Genomic DNA, 16,583 nt, shown 5'->3' on the forward strand with positions numbered 1-16,583 from the left:
AGTTTGTAGGCTTACTCTCCGAGTAACCGAAAAGTAGGTGCAGCTATGGGCCGAAGGGACGTTGCAAACACCTTTCAATGATAAAAAGTCACTAGTTCTCGAGGGCGATTAAGTTTATTGAGAATTTCATGAACTTTTGAACTAATTCACGATAGATGATATTAAATATCACATTTTTGTAGAGTCAAATTCTGTTGAGCGTTAAACAGTTTTACATTGTCCTTGATGCAATTATACTACTTGCTGAGGTGAGGTAGAACTTTCGTCGAGGTAAAAAAAAAAAAAAAAAAAAACTAATACAATCCATTCTGTAGTTATTGAACAACATCGTCCCCATACCTCTATCTCTCTCTTTCTGTCTCATTAAGTAGGAGCCAGCTATCCTTTACGTAATTTCATTCGCTTCCGTCACACCCGCCCGGCATGACTGACTCCCTTAGGGTTGGCGAGAGTAACTCTTCGCTTCAACGACAGGTGAGCCAAGAAAAGCGAGAGACAGTCCTAGAAGATGGGGCAGTCTAACGATGAGCGTGGCCGCGTAAGGTTGTAGGGAAAGTGGGAGAGGTTTCCGCTGAGGGTGGGTGTTTTGTCCTCTGATCTGACTGAAGGCAGGAAGGAAACAATTGATTCGGACTCGACGCAATGGTGATCAAGATCGATTGAGGTGTCACGGTGTCTGTGATCATTTTAGTGTCGTTTCTTTATTTTTAAACAGGTACATTTACTACATATAAACATGTCTGGATTGTTTTCCTCGGATGCGTTTGGCTTACGTTTCCTTTGGTAAGTATTAAGAGCAAGTTTAAACTAATTTATTTGGTAAATGTTGAATCTGGCGACAGATCAATGGATTGTGTAAATGACCCATTAATTTCGGAAAATATGTGCTCAGACACTTACGGTTTAATACTACATAGCACTTATGTGTTTTTACACGTTTCACATAAATTCTCAAATTATACTTGATGTTCGTGGATGTACCCAAAATGTATTAAATTCTTATATTAAAGCAGAAATATTCTTTTTCAAACTAAGGTTAACTTTGCTCTCTGTCGAAATCTCGACCTAAGTTTGATAAAAAAAAAAAAAAAAAAAAAAAAAAAAAAAAAAAAAAAAGTGATTTTTGTGCATAACTATAAGTAAAAGCTATGCTTTAAAAACATTTGAAGGTTTTAAAGAGTTGTCCAGTCTTAGGAATTAACTTTGTCTCTGTTATTTCTTCTTGTAACTTTAAGTTTGACCAATAAATTCACTAGTCAGTGCTCAAAACCTAAAAAGAAATTCCTTTTTTTCGTATATCCAGGTTGCTGTCCAACTTGCACTCGCCCAGACTTTAACTCTGGAAATAGCGTCTCAACTTACTAATGAAAAGAAAACGAAGAGACAATTGTGTAAGATTTACAGAGGAAACGAGAAGGTTAAGTGTTTTTATTCAAGCACTACAGCGGATTCCCCCCTTTTTTGGGTCAAGATTCCCGGATATTTCGGATGTAAAGGTTACTCTACTGGCCTAAACGTAGTAAAACAAATTACATAAAATGCGCCAAAGTTTCTTTGGCGCAATCGAGTTTTCTGTACAGCGTATATGCCTTTACGAGCTGGACCCCATGAAACTTTGATCTACAGCCCGGTGGTGGCCTGTCCTATAGCGTTGCCAGACGTATGATCATGGCTAATTTTAAGCTTAAATAACATAAACACTTCTGAGGCTAGAGGGCTGCAATTTGGTATGTTTGATGATTGGAGGGTGGATGATCAACATACCAATATGCAGCCCTCTAGCCTCAGCAGCTTTTAAGATCTAAGGGCGGACAGAAAAAAGTGCAGACGGATAGGCAAAGCCATCTCAACATTCTTTTACAAACAACTAAATGTTGCATCATTCAGAGTATACGTTGTTTCTGCACAACGCTCGTGAAAATAACGTCAAGGAAATGAGTTTTGAAGTGAATTCTATCTCTTGTTACTTTGAAATCTTAATGGTATGTGTACCATATTTACTAATCTCCTTCAGGAGACAAGCTGCTTAAATAACTGAATGGATAATTGTTGGTCTTTACCTCCTCATTCTTTGATAACCATTAGTTTGTGATGTCTAATGGCCATATCTACTTCGCTTTAATAAAAATCAAGTGGAATCTTATCTAAAGCTCTTTAATATTTTAACGAGTTTCTTTCTGGTTTTCTTTTTTTTTTCCCCAGTAAGTGACGGGATATTATCATGAGCATTCTCTGGAAAATGTTCGTATATCCAGTTGCTTCAAATTTTGGGTTACAAATTAATGTTGGCAATCCTGTTTTTGCATCGTTGTTTTGTACAAATACTGACAATTGACGCTGTTACCGATAAACAAATTCTGTCACATTATGGACTTCATTAAAGGTAATTGAGGAGTTTAGGGCTCCTTCGTGAAGCCGTAAGATCTATTTACACACTATTGTGACAAATGGTATTAATTTGGCACATTATAATACGTTAGTGAAGTTAAAGCTTATATAGTTATTGCATACCTTAATTTGATGACACTTTTAAAGAAAAGATAGAAAAGAAGAATGATCTTGCTCGCTACGATCACGAGAAGGCTGAAAAGAAAAAGAACAGTAAGAATAAAAAGCAAAATACCAGGTCGGAGATAACGATAAGTCGAGAGGAGACCCGCAATTAAGGGTAAACAACAGGTCAGGCCTACGTCAGGTTAAGCTGAGAACTCCATGGCCAAGAGAAACCTTGGAAGTATTTAAACCAAATTCCCAGAAGGCTTAAGAATGTGTAAACTATTATCTGTTAAAACAGAATTGCGCGTAACCATAAAATGACAGACTTGGCGAACTTATATATATATAGTTTCTTATAGAGCACTGAAATAATACGTATCATTAGACCATGAAACAAAAAAGCATCAGAAGGCTTATATTGTTTCTTATGATTGCATGTAATCGGTAGATGATAAAATCTTAGTAGCAAAGACTGATAAACTGAATAATAAAAATAAAATAAAATTTTCATAGGTAGTTAACAAAGAATGCAACCAAAAATGAATGTTTAGAGTTGGTATACTGTACACAGAAAATCAGTTCATTTATCTCCCAAGCGTTAAAGGAATAGAGCCCTACATAAGACTCCGCTTGATTCTTAGACATCATTAGGCATCACAAGGTAGTGGTTATCAAAGAATGAAGACACAGAGACCAACAATTATCTTCAGTCATTTAAGAAACTAGTCTCCTGAAGATTAGTAAACATGGTACATGATCCATAGAATTTCAAAGTAACAGAAGATGGAATTCACTTCAAAACTCATTTACTTGACTTCTTTTTAGCTGATAGGTAAGGTGGGTGAAAGAAGAGTGAGGGCAGTTAGCTAGCTAACCTTGGTAGGGAATAGTTTCGAAATTTAAGTATTAGTAAGAGTAATGTCAAGTGCGGTTTATCCACAATTTTATTTTGGTAAGGGTACAATTTTTCTAATTAATATTAACATAGTACAATGATGATTTACATTATATTAACATGGTGAATTGTACAGATTGCATATTTTAAATTTTATTCCCTAATAGTACAATCATATTAAACAAAAGTTCCAATTTTTTTTTCTCATTTTAACCTTAATGTTAACTAACCCTAAGGATTTTGGATTATATCTACATGGTAAATTCTACATATTACTTTTTCACAAGACATTTCACGAGACATGTACAGAAACAAAGGATAACCTGAATGACTTTTTTTTTTTTTTTTTTTTTTTTTTTTTTTTTTTTTTTTTTTTTTTTTTTTTTTTTTTTTTTTAGCCCGGTAGAGTAACCCTTACATACGAAGTATCTGGAATCGTGATACAAGAAAGAATGAAATCAGCTGTACCTAATATTTGAAATAAAGACACTAACCCGTCTCGTTTTCCTCGGTAAATCTTACACAACCGTCTTTACTGTTTAATTTCACACTCAAATTAGTTATTTCAGAATAAAAGTCGCCTGGTAACAATAGTAGGACCTGGGTTATTCAGAATTATCTGATGTGTATATATATTATATATATTATATTATTTATATATAGATATATATATATTATTATATATATATATATATATATATATATATATGATATATATATATATATATATATATATATATATATATATATATATATATATATATATATATATAGTAGTACCTCGAGATACGAAATTAATCCGTTCCGAGGTGCCCTTCGTATCATGAGGTTTTCGTATCTTGGACCAAATTTTACATGTAAAATGGCTAATCCGTTCCAAGCCCTCCGAAAACACCCCAGTAAATTATATTTCCAGGCATACAACACATGTTCTAGGGTTACGACGCCGATCCAACGGAAGAAATATGACTCCAAAAAGGCAAAATACTGTACATACTTGAGTAATATTCAACTGCATGTAATGTTCAACCCCATTTTTACTGCATATATTAGGACTTTAGCATATGTCCCTTGGCAATAAGCCTAGCCTATGTTAGAGGTTGCTACTGTAGCCTAGTCTATGATTCTGACATCTAAACCTAAGAAGCTAAAAACTTAGAATATGCCAATAAAATGTATAAATAATCAGTATGTACTCATTTCAAATAATTATTAATTAATAATTAACTATAATACACAAACAAACAAAAAAAAACCCTTCCAATCAATTGTTTACATTCAGCTCTTACGAGTACCGAACGAACGCCAAGCAATCACTTTTCCTAGGACACAGTAAGCCATAAATTTTCATTTGTATCTCTTTTCAACTAATGAAACTACCAAACAGTATAATAACCATTCATTTCTATTCTTGATTCTATCTTTACCTAATGGAGATACCGAGTTACTGACAGCTATAATGAAACATATACGTAACGTAATATTAAAACAGAAGAAGAATTAAAAAAAATACATATTTGTTGGCTTCGATGATAGCAGTCTGATTTATTTTATATTTTATGATATCTAATTCACAATTTTTTTTATTAAATGTATTGCATGTACTCATTTCAAATAATTATTAAGTAACCATTAACTATAATAAACAAACAAAAAAAAAGCTTCCAAACTTCTGTTTACATCCAGCACTTACGAGTATCGAACGATCGCCAAGCAATCACTTTTCCTAGTACACAGTAAGCCATAAATTTTCATTATCTCTCTTCAACTACTGAACTACAAACAGTATAATAACCATTCATTTCTATTCTTTATTCTACCTTTACCTTTTAACCTAATTTTTTTTTTTTATTAAATGTATTGCATGAATAAGTTTTTCAATTTACAGCATCCTTTTACCAATAGAATACTTAAAGCACAAGGGGTAGATGCTGACCAACAGGAGAGCAGGATCTTATGGGGTGACAAGCATCAGGAACCAATGGGAGAGCGGGAGGATGGTGGCGAGTTTACTCAGTTGGCGGCGCGGGAGTTTTAAAATTGTTCTCGGTGGTCCGGGCGAATCTCGGTACTTTACAGCAACAACCTTTCGCAACTTGAGCAATTTTCGTATATAGAGCTGTAAAATGTTTCGTATTTGCTTTCGTATCTCGAGTTTTCGTAAGTTGAGCCTTTCGTATGTTGAGGTACCACTGTATATATATATATATATATATATATATATATATAATATATATATATATATATATATAGTATGTATGTATGTATGTATGTATGTAAAGTAAGCGCATTAATTTCATGGATGTGTTTCTACGTACAATGATATCGGCATCCATTTGTTGCAAAAATACGCGTTCGCAAATGCAAAATAATAACAAATTTTATATCTCCCACCTAGAACAAATGAGAAGAGCGGCAGGTGACAGACGAAAGCAATGAATATGTTAGTCTGTTAAATAATTTACTCAACTGTTTTTCTTCGCAAAATAAACAGAAAATTAGTCAAATTTTGAATATGCATAAAATTTAGCCGTGCTGGGAGGAAACGGTAGCTGCTTCGTAGTGCGAGAAGATTATAATTGCTGAATGTTTTAATGCTCGTAGAATGGAGGTTACTCATTCTGGGGAAACCATAAAATCGTTAGAATTAGTCTCATTTCCCCTGACAGATGGGAGTGAGCTTCAAACAGGATGATGTGATGACTGCTTTGAGACTGCAAATATTCGCGGCCCTGGACATCATCCATTTGCTAATTGAAGATGCTTCTCTCTCTCTCTCTCTCTCTCTCTCTCTCTCTCTCTCTCTCTCTCTCTCTCTCTCTCTCTCTCTTAATGACACACACACACACACACACACACACACACATATATATATATATATATATATATATATATATCTATATATATATATATATATATATATATATATATATATATATACCAATGATCGTTTTCCTCCAACAGAGGGCAGTCCCAGAGAAGAAAGATAGATCGTAGTTACTAGCACAGCTTTCCTTTAACTACTCAGTCAGTGATGAAACCATTGTGCAGGAAACTTCCCAATTTCACACACTGAATTCATGTACGGTCAGAGAAAGTTCCTTAGCATACGCGGACGCAACCTTTCCTTCTCACACTACGCCACTCACCTCTCTCTATATGCATGCATTTTCTGGATAATGGCGGTAGCACCTTCTATGCTGTCCATCTGGCTCTTTCACAGCAAGTCGTTTCAATATTACTAAACATATGTATTTGAAAGGTTAGTGGTGACTGGCTGAATGTACGATGCGGAATAACTTGATCGTAATTCACAATGATTACTATATTAAATGAATCAAAATTGATTTACTACGTCACATGAGTCTCTCCGATATAAGCGAGGCCGTATGATACAGCTAGCGAACAATTATAAAGTAATGTGTCAGTCCACTTAAATTATATAAAAACTATCCCCAGTTAAAAAAAAAAAAAGACAGGAAACTTTTGACCGTAGCTTACCAGAGCGCGACATTGAACCCTTCAGACTCGTAGACCGCAGATAGTATGTCTCTCGTGTTGGCCGTTGTAATACGAATAATTAAAATATCAGTTCACTTCCTTTTTTCGCCCCCTTTCAACCAAATCATTTAACACAGAATCACTTTCCAGTTCACTTCCCTTTTTCAGCCTTTTTTCCCCAAATGATTTAACACAGAATCAGTTTCCGACTGCATGTTTATGGCTATCCTTGTTAGAACAAAAATACGCCTGTCATGAAAGAGTTAATCTTAAAACGGAATGGGACACCACCAAGAATCTACAGATTGTGGAAGATTTAGATTTTGGTTTAATGACCAACTTCTCCCCAGCGATAACAAGCGGCCAATTACTATTAGGGATAGCGCTCCTCCTCGTTCCGAAATATTCAATGTAGTTCCAAAAATCAATTACAAAACGCCCCCAATACATTTTTCGTCAGAAACAAATTACATTGATCAAGATCTTCTTTTACACGACATAGATGATATAGCTTGATATAGCTGTGAATCTTGTCCACAAAGTTGGCGACTGCCGACATAACAAAAACGCGAATTATCCAATAGGTCCGCAATACTGACAAAATGCTCCGAGCCATCCATGTTGTCGCCCTATTAACCCACGAGTTTTAATTAAAGATTCAAAACTTGTCACGTCTCAATGCGGAGACACCACGTGAATTTTTACCGTGTTGCTAGTTCTGTAAGAGAGGAGTTATTAAAATAATCTGAAAAGTATTAATTGATAATAGAAATATCAATGAAAAGAATTGTTGTTTGGTGGAAAAACTATCGAAAAGGTTTCATATATATATATATATATATATATATATATATATATATATATATATATATATATATATATATATATACGTATGTATATATATAGTAATTGTACATATACATATATTTATATATATATATACATACATATATATAAACATTTAGATATTTTCTTTAATGTTTGCTATTCTCTGAGAATTTTACTCCATGAAGCACTTTTATAACCTGAACAACCCACTTTAATTTGCATTGTCTTCATCACAGACTTCATATTATCTAGAGCAAAACGCGTCGCTACTTATTTCCGCATAATATCATCTTCAGGCTACCTTAATAGGCACCTCTATTAGGGCCCCATTATGGTTAAAAGTTTTTATAGACCTTAGATCCATAAGGGTAAGAAGCAGTGCTAGTCCTACAGGAGCGATGGCCAGGAATAAGACAGTGACCGGAATATCACCTCAAGTGCCCAAAGGGCATCTGAAAGTGGACACTGGGACGTGATCAGCAGTGGCTGGCAATAAGACTTACAGTCAAAGGTGTGTGATTCACTTCAAGACTTGGGATAACCAAAGCTGACGACACGTTCCTGAGCAACTGTCGGGTAGAGTCGGATTCTACAAATAACTTGTGGAGTTACATGGGTCACAGAGCTGTTTCTCGTGTTTTTCCGCTCATTTGCGACGTTCAGACATAGAATTACTGGGAAAAGAAGTAAGGTAAATGATGCATCAAGACTACATGGGAAGAGCAGGAAAGACGGCGTTTGGAGTTCCTTTGAGACCCGACAGTCCCTCAAGGAGGATCCACAAGCAGGCAATGTGTCCAGGAATAACCCAGACTAAGATCAAAGAGGAGATATTGTGCTGAGACAGTTATACCTGCTCGGCTAGCCTCCTTCAATTGAATTTTCATTTAACCTATCCAATAGTTTAGCCAAACTACGAAATCGGGACGGAAATGGACCATAGGACGTTTAATGAAATTTTTCAGAGAAAAAACGTGACAGATTAAGAATACGAAGAAAAGACAAAACCAAATTCACTCCGGATGCAATGCATAGAAAAATCTTTCCACGTGAAATAAAGGCAAAATCATCCTGACATAGCATACACACACACACATATATATACATGTTTGTAAGTACATTTATTGATTACGGTAAGCGTAAGTACATATTGTGTATGCAGCAGTACATTCAATAGTTATCAGTAACTATGCCCAAACACCCATGTTGGGTACATGTGATAAATTTTAGGAAAACTAATCATATTCACTACTAATTTTTCATAGTTACAAAGATTGGGTGAAATAAGTAAGATTTTATCACATTTGAAAAGCAAGCAGGCATTTATCCTTATTTGTCAATAATTGTGCTGAGTATCAAGTCACCAAATTCTACCTGATACATACACGCTTGCATCTATCTTTAAGTACTCTGAATGCGAGGAGACGGTTCACATACACACCTGAATACTTTGCAGTATTTTGCATACGGTTATCATAATAATGTCTGAAATAACTGAGCAATATTGAATATTAATGGACAGGTGTCCAGACGCCGAACTATTTCGCATTCCGACTCACTAGGCGTGGGAGGCAGGCATGCCTGTACTCTTCAGCAGATATTGCAAGTACACAAGGATGAAACTTAATCCCGGAATTTTAGACTTCACATACTAAAGCATGCTTTGTCTTATGTAATATAGCGAGATAAAAAATAGAGATGGTTCGTTGTTTTTAAGAGTAAATGATAGAGATGGTTCGTTGTTTTTAAGAGTAAATGAATAGATAATTATACAATGAAGGAAAAGAGAATTGGGATTATAGTTCAAATTTATCATCTCGCTGTGCGCCAAAATAGAGATGGTTCGTTGTTTTTAAGAGTAAATGAATAGATAACTCTATAATGAAGGAAAAGAGAATTGGGATTATAATTCAAATTTATCATCTCGCCGTGCGCAAAAAAAAGAAAGAAAAACGGAAGAAAAAATCTAATGCATGAACATCCCAAGTAGGCGTCTTCCGAACGCATCAGTTATTCGCTTCATTAAAAGGAACAGATAAGACTTTTAAGTTTTCGTGTGTGTTTTTACTTAATTCATGCCACCTTTGTCTTTGTCTCGAAGTTAAATCCAATAAAAAAAGATTCGGGGTAAGAGGCGAGATCTGCTTTCATGCACGGTGGGCTATGTTTAATGTTCCCTTAATATCATCCTTTCAGCTGGATGACTGTGATTCTGGATTACCGTGTACTAAGTAATGGCCAACTGGAAAACCTCCGCCCCCTTCGAGGCGTCTTCCATGGAATCAACGGTTCCAGGAGGTTTTCCGCTGGAAATTTTTCGCGAGAGGAAACTAGCAGCCTATTGCTGGCGATGGAGGAGAACGCCCAGAAAGCATTGCAGGAAGGATACCGAAGGAATCAAGAGATCCTGTCGCAGGAGAGTCTGGAGGGCAAGTATCAAAGGAAGTGTATAAGGAGTTTTAGGAGCAAATCATAAAAAAAATATTCCTATTTATTTAAGGTTTGTGACAAGCCTGAGTCAAATTTAGAAGAGAATCCTGTTACGAGACAATGACTTGATCATTAAGAAATTGCTCAGTGAAAAATTTCAAGTTTTGATAACCTGCTTTTAATGGATGACTGCACCTCTCTCCTTCCGCGCAAGATTCTGAAATCTGCAATTTTATCATTAAAAGAATTTCAAGAAATTTTTGTATGCGAACTGCCCTAATAATTCTTGTTTAATGGCGCCAGCTGTTCATTTACCTTTTCAGTTCTTTATATTATACTCAGGATTTCTTTTTATTATACCGGAATTGCTATTGAAAATGTATCAGGTTTTATAACTGTTTCTCAGGGCATACTCGTCTATATTAAATCGACCTTTACTTATTTTTTATCTGTTATATTTATTCGTCTCTGTTTCTAATCTGCAAAGGTGAACGATTCAGAACAGGAATGGAGCACCTGGAGCAGAGCAGCAAATTCCTCTTCTCCTTCAGGAGAGCAGAACCTGAGGCCAAGAAGGCTTCGTCTTGTATGGGACGATCGATGCTGGAGGCCACCAAATATATCATTAGGACGTAAGTCATTTTCTGGACTTATCTCTGGCTGCGTACACATAATGCAATACTAAATATTTTCAGCAAATCCATAAGTCAAGTTTCAGTCTGTACATCAATATCATGTGTTACATGTTAATGAGAATTATGGGTGAAGACCAAAGGCCTAACCTCTGTGACCTAACGCTGGCTGATGCAAACAAACACACACACACCTATATATATATATATAGTATATATATATACACACATATATATCAGGTCAGTAAGGTTACAATGACTCTTACTACGGAAGTAGCAACTACCTACGCTGACGCCTTAGTAAGTAGCGATAGTCTGGAACCCTGTATGTGTCACAAAGAAGAAAAGAGCTCAGGATAGAGAGTTGTGGAGACCCACAGGTAAAAGGAAGGGCCATGGATGTCGGATGAAGCTTATTTTGTTTGTATGGTGTTTTTACGTTGCGCGGAACCAGTGGTTATTCAGCAACGGGACCAACGGCTTTACGTGACTTCCGAACCACGTCGAGAGTGATCTTCTATCACCAGAAATACACATCTCTCACTCCTCAATGGAATGGCCGGGAATCGAACCCGCGACCACCGAGGTGGGAGGCTAATACCATAACAACCACGCCGCTGAGGCGCTTGGATGAACCTTATGCTTGTGGTCAATGATAAGCATTCTTCAACTTTTGTTAGACACTGTAAAATAAAAACTAGCAATCTCATCCCTAGAGTATCAGTATCATATATTCTTTAATCAATTTCCCGCTGGATGTTAATCTTAGCCAGAAACAAGTAAACATGCAAATAACTCGGTACTCTTCGCTCTCCTACCTACCTACCACATAACTGGGCCTCATAAATCCCACAGAAAGAGTTACCGCTTTTCCTCGTTCATGGCTCGGAAAGAAGGTCAGGAGAGTTCAAATACTACCCTGGGAATTACTTTTGGCAACATTTATTCCCGAGTCGAAGGGATCAGGGGTTATGAGAGGACGCAACAAACATCTGTTTGTTACGTGAATGCAAACAGCTTATGAGTAGGCTAGTAAAAGTTAATTTTAAGAACTTTCGGTTTTACTTGAGCGATTATCATAGTCATCGTTGACATTATTATTATTTCTATTCAGTTGAGCATCTTCACTTCTTCCTCCGGTATTTATTTACATAGCCGTATACATATAAACTCATGTATTCTTTCAACTGGCTTGATGTTTCTGCCAAGATATTCTATAGCCGTTTATCGGCTCTAAAATCTTCGAAGCTCTTGTTGCCATGGTCCCATTTCGACGTATTTTGTCGTTCATTTTTCTGCGTTAGAGAAACTTTTTTTTTCTTTTGTTTTTTGCTTTTTTCTGTATCTTCGTTTTAATCAACTTGTTTTATTGCACATGGCCCTCGAAATGGAGTACTTATTATTATTATTATTATTATTATTATTATTATTATTGCTAAGAAATTCACAATGCCGTGAAACTTTTTTTATTATAAAAATCCAGTCATATAGAGAAATAATACAATTTATCTACATATTTGTAGATTTTCATCACACTTTATTATTATTATTATTTAAACATCAGGGGAGTAAATCTTCCATATTCATTTTCGTCTTCGACGAACGCAATATGAAGAGATTAGCTGTATCGCAACGTAATATAGTAAAAGAAAAAAAAAAAGAAATACAGAACACATCTGCTCAGCAAGTATGGTGCAATTAAGAGGAGGCGAAGCGTAATCCACGAGATACAGTTATGTATTGGCAATTAGGGAAACCTTTCTTTCCTTCTTTGAATCTCCTTTGACCGCATGCATTTGCTTGACTGCCAGAGAGCCGAGGAACTGGAAAGCAAGGGGAACTACGTGGAACTCTGCTTAACAATCCTGAGAGTGCGTCCAAGCAGAAGCGACACAAAGAATTCTCCAGCTATCCGCCTATCACGAAATTACCGCGTAGGTAATGCTTAGCTTGTTATTTACAAATGGAACCGCTTGCTTCCAATTTTCCTCTCTATTAGGTATATGATCACGGATTAGTTTGACCACTGTCGATGGTGATTATTGAGTTCGAAAGGATCTATACCTGCTTTTGATTGATTCTCGAATGTACAGATTAGTAGCATCATATTTGCGATCACAGTGTATTTTTGACAATTTATTTTTTACATCTATATTTAAACCAATATATTCCAAGATATTTCTTGCTTTGATATTTGCGATACAGAAAACTAGATCTAAATTATAAGTGTCCTAGCTGGAACCAATACTTTGGCTGGAACATAAATACGAATGGATTCCCTAGATGCATACATACTTTTAGTCAAAATAGTATGAAAAGGAGATTGTCAGATTATGTGATGGTTCAGAGCAGACGGCATATCTGGTCCTTACGTGAAGACTCAACATATTCATAGCTAAAACATCTCATACACATGTACACAATATGTATATATATATATATATATAATATATATATATTATATACAATATATATATATATATATATCTATATATATATATATATATATCATTGCCACTACTAAGACAAGTAGTAATAGCTTTATTATTGTTTCAATAGCATAGCTAAGTTCCTCAGCCGCACCCTCTTGTATTCAACGTAAACCTTCTTGACATCCAACCGCAGGTTTAACCTAACTACGCCGGACACCATCGAACTTCTGTCTATATTGAATTCCTTGGTGAACGAGCAGCTCTGCAAAGACTTGATGCCCAAAGGATGTAAACCGGAGCGAGTCCTGCGGTGCTCAGCCACAGAGCCCTACCGATCAATTGACGGATCCTGCAATAACCTGCAACATCCCAAGTGGGGGTCCGCCATGATTCCGTTTGTCCGGTTTCTTCTGCCTGCGTATGAAGATGGTAAGTGCCTGCTCTTTTATTTGGTTTTCTCTTTTGTTTGATTAGATATATACGACGACGATGTATGCGTCTATGAGTTGAAGACCTATAAAGCGATGGATGAGAGAAAAGGCTTCGCGAAGAGAGAGAGTGCGTAACCAAGATGGAGGTGAATGGATGGCTCAAGTTCCGAGAGTGAAAAAGATGGTGTGAGGTTTATAAAATCAAGGGTGATAAAAAAAATTGATATATATACTGATAAAATCTTATATGGGTAACTTACAGAAAAATATTTACATTAAAATACATAGATTATTTGGAAAAAAGTAGAAGATAAGATTTTTGTTAAATTCTTTATGCCAACTTGGATAAAATTCTGAACGTAATTCTGTTAAATTGGTAAAATATTGTATATTTTCTCAATCAAAGATAAAAAAAAAAAGTTCTGGGAGTTATGGGGGTTGAGGGCGGGGGGGGGGGTGGGGGGGGGGGGGGGGGGGGGAGGCCGGTGGTACGAGAGGCCACACACAAAGGCTTTAGTACGAGTTCGACAGCGATCATTGTCTTTTCTGTTCCACCCCTATTAGGTAAAATGGCATAATTTTATATATCAAATATGTCAAATATAAGGGATCACTGCAGCTTGATATGGAAAACTTTGAAATAATTGCCTCAACCCAACACGAGGACGAGCTTACGACTTTAGAGTCAGTTTTCATGAAAGCACTCGTTCCCTCGTTAAATAACCACACTTCTTCCACGCTTTTGTTTATTTGGTAATTTTTTTTTTCTGCTGTTCTGTTTACTTCCTTACTAGTTTAACTTTTTATGTTTAGTCACTTTTCAGCCATGCACTGGGTAGGTTTGCTTTAAAGTATTACTGGGTAGGTTTGCTTTAAAGTATTATAAGTAATTAAAGTATTGTAAGTAAAATATTTTATATTCAAAATTTTATGCGGTGACGTTCCTTTTCATTAAGCAAAATTATGCCCCATTGCAGCCTTGAAAATGCAATGGATGCTAATTCTTATTTTCAATTAATGACGTTGCCACAGAAGCACCACACTAACCCTAAAATGCTATAGTGTACCTCCATTTAATAAATATACCCGAGATCCACAGTTTATAGCCCTCAATAATTTCGTTGATGGATAAAATACACAATTTAGGCCGGAAGCTAAGCGTTGGGACCTATAAAGTCACTCAGCTCTAAAAAAAAAAAAAAAAAAAATGAGAGTAAGAGGGTTGAAAAGTGTAACAGGAGGAAAACCTCGTTGTTGCACTATGAAACAGTTATTAAAGAGGGTGGAAAGAAAGATTAAAGACAGAATATGAACGGAGGGACAATAAAAGAAATGGACGCTGAAAGGAACAAGTAACGCTTATGAAGCACAGCGTGAGGTGCACTGTAGGCACTACCCCTTACGGAGTCATAATTTTGTTGTTCTTGCGGTCAGTGCGTGAGCTGTAAAATTTAGGCCTATACTTTCGCTGTGTGAATCATTCGTAATAACTGTCATTAAAACGAACTCCGACAATAATAAAGAACGGAATTACGTCTAGACATAATAATAAATATCGCCTTACTATTTCCTACTATTTACCGCTTCCTATCCGCCTGACGGCAATGAGTATGTAGTAATATATACAAAGCACCTTAGTCCGTAGAAACTGCTTCCCTGTAATTTCCTTGGGACTTTTCCCTTCGTCGGTGAGGCCGACTGTCTATGAGTGACCTCTTCAACCTTCCCTGGTTTGCGTGAAGGGGAGGGAGAACCACGAACCAGACATGGCTTATGGTGTCCGTTAAACTTCTTCAGGCGAAGCTCACACCACTATTACTGCTTCCTATTACTGATGATGTCTATAAGTATGATTGAATCATTATCTGGCGCGTTAGTCACAAAGTCTTAACCACCAAACCGGACTCTCGACACTATGGTCTATTTTCCGAATATTGGTCAACAGGATTCACAGTGAAGGGCGATCGTTAGATCAAAGACTTCTAATTGCTTGCGTGATTTCTTTCTACAAGTCAGAGGACGCGCCACAAAAATGACTGTTGTTACGGATGTAAAAATATTTTCACCCAGAATGACGCAAGCGTATTAGTCACTGTATTATCGTTTGTTACAGTATCTTTACTTCTTTTATGGTTCCTTCACGTTCTGTTAAAAGCTAATCGTATCTTTGACAAATGTTATGGCAGAACTTAGTTCGAACAAGGATCCGTTACTGCAACGGTTACAACGATCGATATTGTTTTTAGTTGTAGAAACATTATCACAGCACATATTGCGAAAACATTTAACGCATAAGACAAAGGATTTAAAACTGTAAAGATAAAATCATGTACGAAGCGTTTTATCCAGGACTAAGCTATCAACGAGAATTATAAGGATGCATAAATCTAATATTCATAAATTCATACATTCAATGAATGATTGACATCAGAAGGACAACTTTGAGCCGGATGAATGAGTAGAAAAGAAGTATTTCACTTTCTTTTACAGTGGTTAGACTCGTGGAAATATGCATCAAACAAGCAAAAGTTTTCATAATTCCATTTTTCATCTCTGATCATTATATTTTTATATGGAATCCGACACTCGATTGTTATGGATAACGGGAGATAATCCGGTCGACATCCGCCAGTGTTTGCTCCTGACTCCGTGTCTCGTGAAGTGTAGGTACTGTTGCCTTATGAAAATTACTTATTGAATTCTGAGACAGGCATGCTCAGAGAGAGAGAGAGAGAGAGAGAGAGAGAAAGAGAGAGAGACGAGAGAGAGATAGAGAGAGAGAGAGAGAGAGAGAGAGAGAGAGAGAGCGAGATTTAACGACTGAATAATAGGACTTCAAACAGCAAAAGGCTATCGGGAAAATTCTAATACAACTCAGCATGAACAATAAATTATACGGTAATTCATTATTACTCTTGATAATGCTAATGGTATCTTA

The 16,583-nt window shown here is 36.2% G+C and overlaps 1 protein-coding gene across 1 annotated transcript in view; it reads left to right on the top strand.

The window, feature by feature from the left end:
- Window positions 1-536: 536 nt before the first annotated feature.
- LOC135208787 (chorion peroxidase-like) overlaps window positions 537-16,583 on the top strand; it is a 44,961-nt gene continuing 28,914 nt past the window's right edge. The window contains 4 exon segments of the mRNA XM_064241309.1: window positions 537-783; window positions 9,917-10,149; window positions 10,638-10,782; window positions 13,408-13,643. Coding sequence (XP_064097379.1) covers window positions 737-783; window positions 9,917-10,149; window positions 10,638-10,782; window positions 13,408-13,643 — 661 coding nt within the window. The 5' untranslated portion in view covers window positions 537-736.

The sequence above is a fragment of the Macrobrachium nipponense genome, chromosome 35 (genome assembly GCF_015104395.2).
Source record: "Macrobrachium nipponense isolate FS-2020 chromosome 35, ASM1510439v2, whole genome shotgun sequence".
NCBI classification, from domain to species: domain Eukaryota; kingdom Metazoa; phylum Arthropoda; class Malacostraca; order Decapoda; family Palaemonidae; genus Macrobrachium; species Macrobrachium nipponense.